Genomic DNA, 14,979 nt, shown 5'->3' on the forward strand with positions numbered 1-14,979 from the left:
GAGAAGTATATACTATTTTCCATAGCACCTTTTCCTGCCTATTCTATTGTGTTAGACTCAAATTCAAATGAACGAAAGGATATTCAAGGGAGTGATTTTTATTTTTCAAAGTCAGGATCTAGATTTCATGCCAGAAAATACAAAATGAAGTTTTAAAGAAAAAAGCTGTTCTAAATGTCAGTAACTTCACCTCTAAGTTTTCAGTGCTATGCTCCCATTGATTTTTTTCCTCAAAAATAAAAATTCTGGTTTTCAGTCCTTGGTTTAAATTTTTTTTTTTTAAACTCTAAAAAAATAGAAGTATCTTGTTATCAAATGGAATTGTATTTCCCTAGTTTTTATATATTACTAGTTTATGGGCACCAATTAATGTACTTTGTTTTACTTTGGTTTTAAAATAATCAACTTATCTGATAAAAAGACAAAAGTATATATTTTCCCCACTGGCTCAAATGTCGTAACTCATAGAGAAAAGTTAAAAAAAAAAAAGCAAAGCTCTTTATATGTAGAATATTTTTAGATTTACATTTTAAATGGAGTTGTGCAATATTTGCTTATTTAATCTTTATTCTCTGTGTACTATCACGTTCTTTGTTCTCATCCATATGAGATGAGCTGATTATTTTTGTCTCAACAATATAAATTCATGTACCAGAGTGAGGATTTTTTTTCTTAATCTGAGAGGCAGTCACTAACAAGCTTCAACTGGAAATGCTTGATGTAGAAACAGTGTGAACTGTTCCTGGGCTAACAAACTACGTTCTTTCTGCCAACAAAAGGAAATCAATTTGCAACCATAATTAATTTTTAACATGTTGGTTATTTTTAAATTTTCATAGATTGGTATAAAAGTCAATTTAATTGTGTCCTACTCTATAGTGCTTATCCTGGAAGCACTTTAAAATCTGAAACATATTAAATTATTTAATAAAAATCACTTCACATGTGATACTTTAGTGTATGGGGCCCACACAACCCAATAAGCACCAATATGTTTGATCTGAGTTTAGATGTGATAGTTTATGAGCATGTGGCACATATCAAGAGAGTTAAACTAAAACTTCAACACATAGACGGTAGAGGTGGTTATTAGCAAACCACATAAAAGAGACAGGCAAATACTGTTAAAGCTCTTCAACCTAAAAGATCACCATGAATTTTTATTTTCAAAAAAAGGGGGAAGGGTGAATTGTCAGTCTTTGTATATGTTCCGATAAAACAAAAAGTGGCACCTATGTTTGTGCTAAAACAACAGAGGAACTTTAGATCCTGCCTTTAATCTCTGTAACTTTTTAGCACTGAAATGATTTCAAACCTTAGTAACCAGAGAGACCATAACTGCATTTTTAGGAGAATGGAAGGGCTTTCATTCACTGAGTGAATCCTAAATTCAAGGCACTGTGCAAGAGATACAAAAATGAAAAGACTAGGTCCTCAAAGAATGAAGGGTATTGCGGGAACAAACATATGAGTGCTATGTTAGAGCTATGAACCACAGTTATCTGATTATAAGAAAAAGAATGACTAATAGGGAGGGAGACAGTGTGAATTCATTGAGAAGTGGTATTTGGGGTGTGTGGACTATGAAGTGTAAGAGAGAGCTCAACAGTGGTGAGGGGAAAGCACATGTAACAACACAAAAACAGGAAAAAACTGATACTCTTTCACAGAGGAAATAGCTTAGTATGAATTGATATATTAGGATGAATGAAGGAAGTAGTAGAAAATGGTGCCAGACAGACAAGGGGCTTACAAGAAATGCTATGAAATATAGCCTTGGTTCTGTAAATAATGTAACTTATAAAAAAAGTTAAAGTGGAAGAATAAGATCAAAAATTTTTTTAAGACTGCTGAATAACACATGGAAGATGAAATGGAAAAAGTCTGTGATAAACGAGTAAGGAAGCTTGTGCAGTAATCTAAGAAATAATGAAGGTATGGATCAAAGGAACGGCAGTGGAGGTGGAAAGAAAGGAATAAATTCAAGAGAAATTTATACTGAAGACGAAAAACAGACTGGACTTACTGACCATCTAATGGGGGGAAGTAGAGAGGGAGGGTTCAGAGATAAAGTCTCCATTTAGCTAAACTAAAAACTGTATACTTTTGTTTTGACTAGCATCTAACAATATGCACATGACAAAGTATATGTGAATGAAGAAATGAATGAATGAATGATGACCAGTTTTGAAATCTAGGTAAGGCTGAAAACACAGGAAAAGGTTTAGGGGAAATGGTAATTCAGTTTTAGATATATCAGTGTGTGATGTGTATGGAACATTGAGGTGTTACTGCTCAATAGGTAATTTGCATCCAGAGTTAGAGGTATAAGGGCTAGAAATACCAAATTCAAAAGTCATCAGCATACACACAGCACTGGAAGACAGGGAGGCAGATAAGACAGTCCCTGGCAAATCTAGTTCCCTTTCTTATTCTGAACTATAGGGCCATAATTATTTCTTATCTGGAGAACTCAATTCTCATCTACCTTTAAGCGTAGCTCAAGGTGAGAGAGCAACTGGTTCTAAAGGTGACTTAGGACAAAGGAACCTAATTTCTCATCTCTGCAGCACAGCTACTGAAGAGTGTCCAGGTAAGGGCAGGTGAGGCCAATCTCCAAAGGACTCTAATTAGTTGTATCCTGACAAAGAATCAAGACAATTTCTCACTGGAAACTCCTTTAAGAATCAATACTTCTTTTTATTCACATTTTTATAGAATTATTTTAAAATGTAGCACACATTTCCATAATGCAGATTTTTCCAAAACCATTTACCTTTTAACCTATTCTTATTAACACTCTTTTTTTCATTTAAACAATCTAGTCATAAAGCTCAATCTCATGTACATATTTGCCTATACAGTCGTTATAATAATAGTATGGAGTCTCTTACTGCATTCACAAGTACACACACACACACTAACTTTTTTTGTGTGCTTTCAGCAAAAAAAAAAAAAAAAAGTACCAAACCAAAGAAAATTTATTGGTATTGAATACAGTTCCCCCCAAATATGAATTTAAATATACATTTGGTATATTTATTGATACAATACTAGTCTTTGAGAAAGGTAGTTATAAAATACTGCCTACAAAAAGAAGGTACCAATAGATTATATTATACAGAAGTTGAAAGCATAAGTTAGGCAATTTTTTTTTAATCCCTTAGGCAGTATTTTACATGTCACCCTTGAGCTATGGTTCCATTTTGCTAGAGTTCAGTAAAAATGCCTACTGCTGGGCTGACATACTCACAAAGGCAAAGTGGTTTACACTGAAAAATTTTAACACCAAATTCAGGGAAGACAATTCTGTTCTTTAAGAAATGAGAACAGCTGGACAGTAGAGTAAAATATACTGGTTTTTAAAAATTATCCTTGGTAATTATTAACATCAGTATTCCAAATATCCCTTATATCAACAGTGCAACTACTGAAAATCATAGATCAACTTTACTCTTTTCAAAGATGAAGCATCCCAAAAGAGGTTTTTTTTTTTTTATCTCCTGTAATAGGCACCTACTGAAGTGGTCTGATGGCAGAACAGTAATACATCCACATCAGGTGTAGTAAGAGATTTGAGAATCTAATTTACTGCACCAGTGGAAACAGCATTATGGTGGGGATGCTCTTTGCCATGAAAAGAGTGCATGCCTCTGTCAAACAGCACCCCTGCTGACCTATTCATCAGTGAGAAGGCTTAAGTGAGGCTCCTTAACCATTTCTGGAATGGAATTCCTCATATCTCATTCATGGTTAAGAAATAAACATAGATTATTAGAAAATGTTAGCATTCAAGATATTTTCTGTGGTTTGCAAAATTTACCTTAATAATATCAAGTTTTTAGTTGGATAGTGTAGAGACACTGGAATGCTGGTACAAGCTAAATGAAGCACAGAAAAACTGCTAAGAGAAACAGCTTTTAATATTTTCCAATACTCTAGGTATTGAGGGAATGCTTTTTTTAGGAAAACTGCTCCTTTTGTTCACCAAGTTTAATATCTATAAATATAATTCTCAGACTCAAATCCCTTTACACAAATACCTTTTAGCTAAATATTAGAATGATACAACTTTAGGCTAATAAGTGTCAAATTCTTACCTAATCAATATATGCATTAGATATTTCATCAACTATGATTTCAAATGTTATATGACCAACATTTAGATAAATGTAATTATTTTTCACAGAAATACAAATCAACCATAATACTGTACAATATGTAAATTGATTTGTTAAGGTATAGAAATTTCAGTCATAAATGCAGTCTTTATAAAATCAGTTCATTTGTTTAAAGTGGTTTTTAAAAACCTATAAAGATAATTTAAAATACTGCATATAAAAGAATGACAGAGTAAGCATAACTTTTAATTATGAAATATTTGAAATAAAGTCATGCAATTTTTAAAGAAAAGCCATTGTATGTAACTTAACAAGTTTCAAGTCTTAACTGAGATTGTTTGATACCGTCATCACTAAACTTAATTGGATATTAAGAAAATTTAGTCATGACACAGGTATGAAACAATCATTGCCCCACAACATTAACTTCAAGGATATATGAGAAGGAAACCACTGAACTTGTCATTTGGTAGAGGATACTTAAATACCTAACTTATCAAATATCAGAGTACTTAACGAGAAAATCTTTTTATTTATTCACTTTAGGTATTAATTTTCCCAGCATGTTTATGTCCTCCCAGTGAATAAACATACACCATTAACCACAGTGAGGACAAGCTAGAATCAGCTAACAGCCCCAAGCAGAAATGAAGGGCTAAGGAAGCCACAGACTACAAGGTCCTTGATGGCAGGAACTGCACACTTTCTTCACTTTGTATCATCTCATTATCTAACATAGTGCCCGGAACACAGTGGGAACTTAATAAATGGTAAATGAACTTTTAAGCACAAAGAAAGGAAAATTTAATGCCAACTAAGAAAAAGATAAATACTATGAATCTGAAGCTTGAATTAAATATTTTAATTTTAAACCTTCTTAAGTAGATAACAAAATCTCTTCATTAAAAAACTGAAGACTATATGAATTTTTTACATTTCTATTTGTGTACGAAGAAAAAAGGCCAAAAACCTGTTTGAATAAAATGTTAGCTGTCCTAACAAAGTATAACAAAAACATCTACAGTTATGTTGAATTAGATATGAAGTACCTGTTAAAAAAAACAAAACTCTCAGAGATAAAATAACTAAATTGTCATTCTGCTTTCTAACTGAAGAGAAATTAATTTGGAAAAAATAAAAACAATTAATTTAAATGCATCCTGTGTAGCTAATAAATCAGCACCTGAGTAGAAAGCTTAAGGTTATTTCCTAAATGTTATTGGAAATAACACAACTTTCGTGGGAAAAGACTGATTCATGACTGAAAAATTAAACAAAGCATCCCAATATAAATTATCATGACATGAATTCAAAAGCAGAGAAAGTATAAACGAAAGTGTATCTTCCTGAAAATCTCGACTGTACGTTAAACTTCGCTCCAAATGTTTTTCATTCACATCCTTTCATAAATAAAAATAATTTTATAAGGATATTTTGATTTATTTTTACTTATTAAGTACGTATAACTAAATATGGAACCATTCAGAAATTAAATATTAGTCCTTCTTTAAAAAACCATAGAGGGAAGCAGACTTGGCCCAATGGATAGGGCGTCCACCTACCACATGGGAGGTCTGCAGTTCAAACGCCGGGCCTCCTTGACCCATGTGGAGCCGGCCCATGCACAGCGCTGATGCGCGCAAGGAGTGCCCTGCCACGCAGGGGTGTCCCCACGTAGGGGAGGCCCATGCACAAGGAGTGCGACCCGTAAGGAGAGCCTCCCAGTGCAAAAGAAAGTTCAGCCTGTCCAAGAATGGCACCGCACACACGGAGAGCTGACGCAGCAAGATGAGGCAACAAAAAGAAACAGAAGTGGACAAAGAACATATAGCAAAATGAACACAGAGAACAGACAACTGGGGGGTGGAGGGAAGAGGAAAGAAAAAAAAATCTTAAAAACAAAACAAAACATATGTCACCAAAGGAATTACAGGCAACTACCTTCAAAAACAATTTTTCAAAAATGCTAATTGAGTATGTAAAGACAAATAATATATAATATAAACATATATATGCATAATTAAATGTTCCCACTTTTTAAAAGGCCATTTTCCTTTTAAAATTCACTATAGAACCCCATACCAATAATTCTAGAATTAAAACTCTTTGGCAATTTTACCCTCTGTGAAAAGATAAAACAATAGGTCTTAATATTGAAAAATAAGTGATATATCTGACAGTCTTCAAAACTATTCCTACTGCCTTCATCTAAATACAAGACTATGGAGGTTGGGGGGTAGTCGGGAATGAGCTGGAGAAAATACAGAAATATCAAAAAAATGAAATAGATTGTTCAAAAATTCCCAAGAGAATTAACATTTTTCTTCAAGGAAAAAAAAGATAAAAAAGCATAACCTGGTTTTAATATACTTCTGGAAAAAAAAATGATTCACTAATATTTCTTCTAAAGAGGATAAATGGTCTTCAATAAACATATTATCAACTGAAAATTTTGAATACCAATAAACTATCATTTACTACATGTAAATGGTAGGTAGTTTGTTCTATCCATACTGAATAGAAAGGAAAGAAGAAAGAAAAAAAACAGTATCAATACCTTGTCACTCATGAAGGACAGGTATATATAGAAGGATTATGTTTATTTTATTTGGATGAAAATAGAAAAATCATTTATGATAATGACTGTAAAATTACACTAAAGATGAAAATTGGGTATGTCTGAAATTACCTTAAAAGTCTAAGAGAAATTTTATAATTGTGCTTAAGTTTAATAAATCTAAGCACTAAACAAAATGTAACGTGCTAATATATTCTTATTTATAAGATCAAAATATAATGAATTTTATCTAAAATTCAATATAATAAAGAAATTCAGAATACTAATTATAACATTATTACGAATTTGATTATTACTTTCCCTTAGAATTTCAATGAACTTTAAAGATTCCTCAAGCTACTATTTCATTTTTTAAGATCTATTAATATCTCCCCTTCCTCTTGTTTACACTTGCTGTGTCTGTTCATCTTCTTTTGTTTCTTTAGGCGGCACTGGGAACTGAACCAGGGACCTCCGATGATGGAGGGAAGCACCTAATTGCTAAAGTCACCTGTATTCTGCTTTTTTTGGGTCTCTCATTATGTTTTTTCTTCTCACGTCTCTTGTTGCATCATCTTGTTGGGTCAGTGCATCACATCACGTGAGCACACTGCACTGTCTTGTTCATCTTCAGGAGGCACCAGGAGCCTCTGTTCCCTGTTTTGTTGTGTCTCTCATTATGTTTTTCCTCTTGTGTCTCTTGTTGTGTCATCTTGTGTCAACTTGCCATGCCTGCCTGTTGCACCAGCTCACTGTCTTCTTTAGGAGGCACCAGGAACCAAACCACGGATCTCCCAAGTGGTAGGCAGGAGCTCAAATGCCTGAGCCACACCCATTTCCCCCAAACTACTATTTTTAATTACAGAATAGATTTAAATAAAACGCAGTGAAAATAAACTTTTGCTTCAAGATAATTTTGAGTGTATATGACATATTATCAATTTATGGTAAATAAAAAACACTAAATAATTTTATTACTGGTAAATAAAGATATAAAGGAATACATTTTTACAAATAACATGCTTATAACAGTGGCATAAAAGTAAATGAATAGAAAAATAATATATTTTTCTTCTCATATAGATACATTACAACCAATAAAGGCAATTTACTTTCAAGTAGAAAACACTCATGTAACACAATTTCTTATTAACTTTATTTTCATTTTCATGAAAGTATATATACATACATATCATTTTTCAGGACTTTTTTTTTATTCTCAAATAATGTGTTAAATTAATATACAGTTTTCTTTAGATATCAAAGGCAATATTACAAGAAAAAACTTTTCCTAGCTCATCTTAAAGTTAGGATGCAGCAATATTGCCATCTAGTGTTCATATCAAACAAGCACTTCCAATACAAATGCAGCTCTTTTTTTTTTTTTTCATTTAAAAAATTAAGTGTGCATAGGTTTAATATAAATCGCCTCTTCTATGGATAAGAGTACGGTTTTGATGGACAAAAAAGGAGAAAAATAGGGGCACTGGGAATCGATGGAAAGAAAAAATATATCATGGGAGAGAGAAGAAGATATATGCTTTCTTCTGGCTGTAATCCCTACCACTTTTTGTCTATGAACAAGTATAAAAGTTATTTGATTTTCCTGGATAAATTATTGACCATATATATAAAACTATAGGTCAGTAGGGTTAGTCATATCTACCCCATATGTGCCTCTTTGTATTCCAAACAGGAATGACTGAGATCAAGTTCCTAAACAATTTGTCCTTAAATGAATATAAATACATCTACAGCAATGTTTTAGATATTCAAGATTTATCATTTTGATTACTAAGCATTAATGAGAAGAGATAAATAATAAAAAATCAAGATACATTTTGGGCCAAATTGTTTCTTTCCTGAAAACATTGCTGGTATTGTTGGAACCACAGATTAATGACCCTGGTCATCTGTAGCCAAGCCTCAGAGCAGTTAGTATATCTGCTGTCTAAACCAGGAACCTCCCAGCTGTTTTTTATTATCTATTCCTATTAACCTGGCCCTACTGTTGGGCCTTGGATCAAGTCCTAGATGCTACCACTGATTTGTTGTATGACCTTGGGCAGATCTCTTGGGCTCTCTGAACTTGTTTCCTTCTCTGTAAAATGCTTATGCTCTAAAGATTAACTTAGACATTATATGCAACAAGACTTTATAAAATGCAAAATGCTGTACCAATATAATGTACAATACATACGGTACCAGTTAAGTTAGGTGTGATACATGGTGGGATAGTTCACAAATATTAACTGCTTTTTCCCAGTTTGATGATAACTTTGGTCATAATATACTTCCTGCCTGACTCTCTAATCTCACTCAACTCTAGCCACTGAAATATATCAGGTGACTATTATATTTCCTTTTCATTTATCTATTTTCTCTTTTCTTCCACAACTAACATGTATCAATTATGTAAATTAGAAATATTTAAAGAAAAAAAATCCTATTTCTCCTTCATAGTACATCCCTATTTTCATCTTTTTGCATCTTTCTTCCCAACCAACCCAAAGTGATCTCTCTGATTTAAACTCATCAGCAGCACTATCGAGCACTCATTTATGGCTTTACATTGTTATTTTTACATATATAGGTTTCATCTCCCGCCACGACAGAAAAGATTATAAGTTCCCTGAAAGAAAAAAATAATTATCTTTGTGTCTCCCACAAAGGTCATTTTTGGGTATTTGAGAAGTACAATCACCCTGTGATTCAAACACTTGCTGCTCTGTTTAGAAGTACTGTTCACCTCATTTTAATTCTCAAAGATTTACTAGTTGTATAATATTGGTCAAGTCATTTAACCTCTCTGAAGTTCTGTCTCTTAGACAGAGAAACATAATACCTGGTGTCTATTTCAGAATTATTACAACAGGAAAACAAAACAAAAACCCCATATACTCTATGTAGAAAGTTATTAATAAAATGCACAGCTTGATTAAAAACTACTGTTTAGAACACACAGCAAATGGACACAGAGGGTAGACAGTGACCTCAAAAAATGGTGTGGGGGGAGGGTAAATAAATAAGATAAATCTTTTTTTAAAAACCCTACTTTTAACATTTACAAAAGGATTTTTTTTAATATGGGAGAAAAATCCCTCCAATACAGATTAAAATTGAATTAATTTTTAAAATGACTAGCATTATGTCTACCTACCTACCTAGCTAGTTACGTGGCCTAATTTTAAAATATGGACTTACATAAAAATTACCTAGCTCCACTGTTGAGCACTCATCCATTATCAGTTCTGTAAGACCTTTCTAAATAAAGATGTAAAAGTTTACCACCACACATTACATTAGAAAAGCTGACAACCATTCAGTACTCAAATTGATTTACGTTGAATTAATTAAAATGCAAAAACTATTATTTATGTACTTCTCAACCTAATAATGTACACTTAGAACAAAATGCTATTGCAACATCTGAGACGACTGCTTTTCAAAAAATACTAGTCATATAATTTCTTCCAATCATGTGCTAAGTTTTGTTTTCTCAATAAATCTGTTTGACCATGCCTTTAATAAGTAGGTTTCTCTCAAAATGTTAACTAAAAAACAAAAACCTGTTTTTAAAATTTCATTTTCTATTTTTATAAAAGCCACTGCTGCCACCTAGTGAAAATGTGAGAACTAGCAAGTATTATGGAAAACATCAATTTTTTAAATTAATTTTTTTTATTAGAACAGTTGTAGGCTACAGAAAAATTATGTAAAAACTACAGTTTCCAAATCTCCCACCCCCACCCCCACAAAGTTTTCCCTATTATTAACATTTTGCATTGGTGTGGTATATCTGTTATAACAGATGAACCAATATTATTAAAATTATATTAACTACAGTCCATGGTTTCTGTTAAGGTTCTTTGTGTTACACATTGTACGGTATTTTCTTATTATTATTTTTATTGTGGTAAAATATGCACAACTTAAAAATTTCCCATTTTCTTAAACCATACTTTCAACCTGCAAAGTACATTATATGACAAATAAGGACACTGAAGATTATTTTCTTACAAAAAGATTTTTAAAAAATTTTTATTTTAATTAACTCATACTTTTAGATTATAAGTCAATTTAATTATCAAGCCACTTGTTTATTTAATCAGCAAGATAATTATGATCATTTAATTTTTAAAATTCCTTTGTTGAAAAAAAGAACCAGAAATATAAAGTTGTTTTTGCCATCAATTTATAGTTGTAAAAATTTACAAATTCACAACTACCCACAAAGATTCTATATTTGAAGGGTTCAATTACTTAGCAAGAACATTGCTATTACCTAATTAAAATAGTAACATTAACAAAAAGCAAAATGCCTGGAACTCTACCAACTATAATATCTGAAGAATTTCACAAATATAACAGATACATATTATTAAGCTTACCTGAGAAAAGATATTTGCAGTTGGAGCAACTCTGCTGTCCACAATACTATATAATATCGCTAATAATCTGTCTAATGGAAATGGTTTTGGTCCGAGTAGATGATTGCTTGTCTGTAAGAAAAAAGAATACAGATTTTCTTATAGTTTAGCATATACTTCCTATATAAATTCCCAAAGATAATATATTTAGACTTTATATGGTTTCTCTAAAGATAAGACAAATTTAAACAGGAGTCTCTAAGTTAAAACTTTATCTGATATGATCATGGCTTATCTTTAAACATTTTCCTTAAGATTTTAAGAAGTTCTGACTGAGTCATCTAGCTCTCTCCTGAATATTACCTTTATTTTACTATTGCAGCCAGATATTAAATGACTTAGCCAAATCACTGGTCAAGATAATGCATAATCAAAACCTGGTCCACGCCTCCTGCCTCCTGTATTGGGACTTACTACTTACATCTTGCCATTCCTCTTCGCAATATTGCCAGGTAAACATATTTGTTTAACATAAATAAGTTCTAAAAAGATCAATGTTAGTAAACATTAGCTTAGGAAACACAATGTTATAACCTGTGAATAAGTTGTCAGTCTCAAAAAAATGTAAAATTTATAAAAAGGTTTAAAGTTTATAAAATGTTCATTCTTACCAACAAGTCATATGGTAAAATTACTTGTCACTCAAAAATGGCAGTGCTCAAGTTTCATTCTATTAGTTGAAAATTTTAGTATCAATGTGACAATTTAGCAATGACCAAAAAAAATGGGAAACTACATTTTCATGCACTGGAATTAATATTTCTGTAAAAGAATGACTTTAAAAAAAATAGTAGCTTAGAATTACAAAAGGAAGTATTTATCTCAGCTATTTATATCTAAAAGGTAGTTTAGGTATTATATTATATTTCCAGGTCTTGAGTTTTGCATGCTTTCCTCATGAAATACTTCAAACATTCAAGAAAGTACAGAGGTTAAAATAATAAATACAATGTACCCATTACCCAGTTATATCAGATCCTAACATTATGCCATATCTGTAAAGAAATAAAACATTAGATCACATTACCGGTAAGATGCAATCCTTCCTTTGTACTGTTTCCCATTCCATTCTTCCTTTCCCTCTCTAGATAGAACCACTATCCAGAATTTGGTTATTTTTATCCTGCTCATGAATACTTTTGTACTACTACTATATATGCATCCATAAACAACATACACCATTATTAGCAATACTGCTAATATCTCTCTACCAAATTGCTTTTATTCTTCAACATTATGTTTTTGAAATTTTTCTATATTGATATATGTAGTCTAGTCTGCCCTACAGAATTCCATTGTTTGACTATATACTATCTATTTTTAAGATATTCATCACAATACAAATAAAACTTGTTTTCTTATCTAAATAATTAGCATAACGATAGTACCCAGATTCATTAGGTTATTTTGAGAATTAAATGAGAACATATGAAGAGCTTAGCAGTGTTTGGCTCACAGGTGTTCAATAGCTTTTACTATTATCATCATGACACATTTATTTATGTGTTTCTTTTTCTAGAAAAAAGCCTTGAAAATAAAAAATGTAGTATTGCCTTTGTATTCCTAGCATTTAAGATTGTTAAAGAAACGAATGAATGAATATAAATTAATGAATGAATCAGTGTTAAAGGGAAGAAAGGTAAGTATAAAGGTAAATGTTGAGATATCTAAATGGATTTAACATTTGCAAAACAGACTTAAATTCTTAAAAGTGGGAATGGTGGGAACATAGTATGGAAAGCAATCCAACAATTATATTGAACAACTTGCTGACACTTTTCTGGTTTTTACTCTTGTTACTTTTATTTTGTGACTAGAAAACACATTTCCAATTTAAAATGCACATGTTCTAGTAGCACGTAAGATACATATTATTTATTTTCCTCCATTAAGTTAATTTTCTATGCTATAAATACAAACTGGCTCCCCACACAGTGAAGAAGGCAAAGTCTGAATAATACCTCACTACTTTCATGATAACTTAATAGAGAGAAAGAAGGCCTGTAAAACCGGAAGACTCCATAAGGAAACTAATGAAAAAATTTCTGAGGTGTTTTTTCAATAAACACCTACCAAATATCACCAAGTGCTGACAAAGATAAATAGATGATTTCCCTCCTGTGATAGGTTTAATTATGTACCCCAACAAAAGCATGTTCTTAGTCTTAATCTGCATCCTGTGGGTCTGAATCCACTGTAAACAGGATCTTCTGAAGATGTTATTTTTAGTTAAGGTGTGGCTAATTGAATGAGGGTGGGCCTTAATCTGTATTACTGGAGGCCTTATGAAGAAAACTCAGAAGTCACAGAAGCCAAGAAAGGAAAGGACGTCACCACGTGATGGGAAGCAACATAAACTAAGGAAGCCTAAGGATTACCAGCAGTCAGTACCAGAATGTTAGTCTTTGTGGAGAAAGTTAGCCTTGCAAGTATCTTCATTTTGGACTTCTTCCAGTCTCAAAACTGCAAGCCAATAAATTCTGTCTTTAAGTCAACCTATTGTGTGGTATTTGTCATAGCAACCTGGCAAACTAAAACACTTCCCTTAAGGAGCTGGAGAGTGAGGAAATTCTTCCATACTTAGCCTCAATTCATGTTTCTCGGAAACTCACCACACACTCTAGCCAATTACATTCCATTATTCTTTTATTTGCCCTATACTTTCTCGCCTCTGCACTTTGGTTTAAACCATTTCCTTAATGGGAATGATCTCCTCTCCCATCTCCCATCTCTGCACATCCAAATCCTCACATTTCAGGACCCATGCAAATGCCAGCCTTACCACAAATCCTCCCCTGACTGCCCCAGGTGAAACTACGCTCTCCTACCAATCCTTCCTAACCAGTAGTTTGTTGGGCTATACATGCAGGAAAGAGTACAAAAACAATGATCTTCCCATGGTTAAAAGGCACATTAGAAAAAAACTTTCCATCCTAAGCAAATGGATTTTGTATGGAAACTTCCCTCCACACCTTTGGCTCTATGTGAAGGAAAGGAAAAAAGTCTTCCCTGAGAATTTTTTGCTAAAAGCTAGTGCTAATGCTGATGTGGGAGCAAAAGTCACAGTATCTTTATGGTCTGAAAATTCCCAGACTGAGAAATTTCAAATGAAATTCAATGTTGTGGGTGCTTGTGCACAAGTAAATATAAAACTGTTCCTGAAGGAACACAACCTAGGCCTCAAAATTTCCCAAAATTAAGTTTAAATTAACAATTAAAAGTCATAAAATATTCAAGAAACAAAGCATAATTTTAAGAGTTAATAAAAATAACAAATGTGGAATTAGACCTTCTGACAATGGAATACAAGATACCGAATATGAAATAGCTATATTTAATGTTAAAGAAAAATATGACTAAGGAAAAAGAAAAGAGACTATATAACTGGTCAGGAGGACTTGAAATAAGCCAGTAGAACTTCTAGAAATTAGAAATAAAATGACTGACATTACAAAGTTGACTTAAATAGTGGAATACACAAAGCTGAAGAGAAAATCAGAAGACAGGACTGAAGAAATTATTCAGAATATAGCCCAAAGAGACCAAAAAGAATGAAGAACATGAAATTTCTAAGAGACAAAGGGGATAAGTGAGAAGATCTAATGTGTTTCAAGAAAACATTAGAGAAAATGGGGGAGAAGCAATATTTGAAGAGTTAGTGACTGAGAATTTACGAGAATTAAGATACCCTTCAAATTCAAAAAGCAATACTAATCCCAAATTTTAAAAACACAAAAATTCAAACCCAGACACATCACAGTGAAACTGTAGAAATACCAAAGCAAAGAAGAATAGAACTTAAATGCAGCTAGAGAAAACAGATACCAACAAAAGAAGAATAAACAGATTTTTTTAAGCAGCAACAAGGCAA

General features: G+C 32.4%; 1 protein-coding gene across 1 annotated transcript in view; it reads right to left on the reverse strand.

The window, feature by feature from the left end:
* The window catches only part of ORC5 (origin recognition complex subunit 5), a 79,990-nt gene that overhangs the window by 18,757 nt on the left and 46,254 nt on the right, over window positions 1-14,979 (reverse strand). The window contains exon 12 of the mRNA XM_004478989.5: window positions 11,070-11,180. Coding sequence (XP_004479046.1) covers window positions 11,070-11,180 — 111 coding nt within the window. The remainder of the gene's footprint in view (window positions 1-11,069; window positions 11,181-14,979) is intronic.

Source organism: Dasypus novemcinctus, chromosome 5 (assembly GCF_030445035.2).
Source record: "Dasypus novemcinctus isolate mDasNov1 chromosome 5, mDasNov1.1.hap2, whole genome shotgun sequence".
Lineage (NCBI taxonomy): Eukaryota > Metazoa > Chordata > Mammalia > Cingulata > Dasypodidae > Dasypus > Dasypus novemcinctus.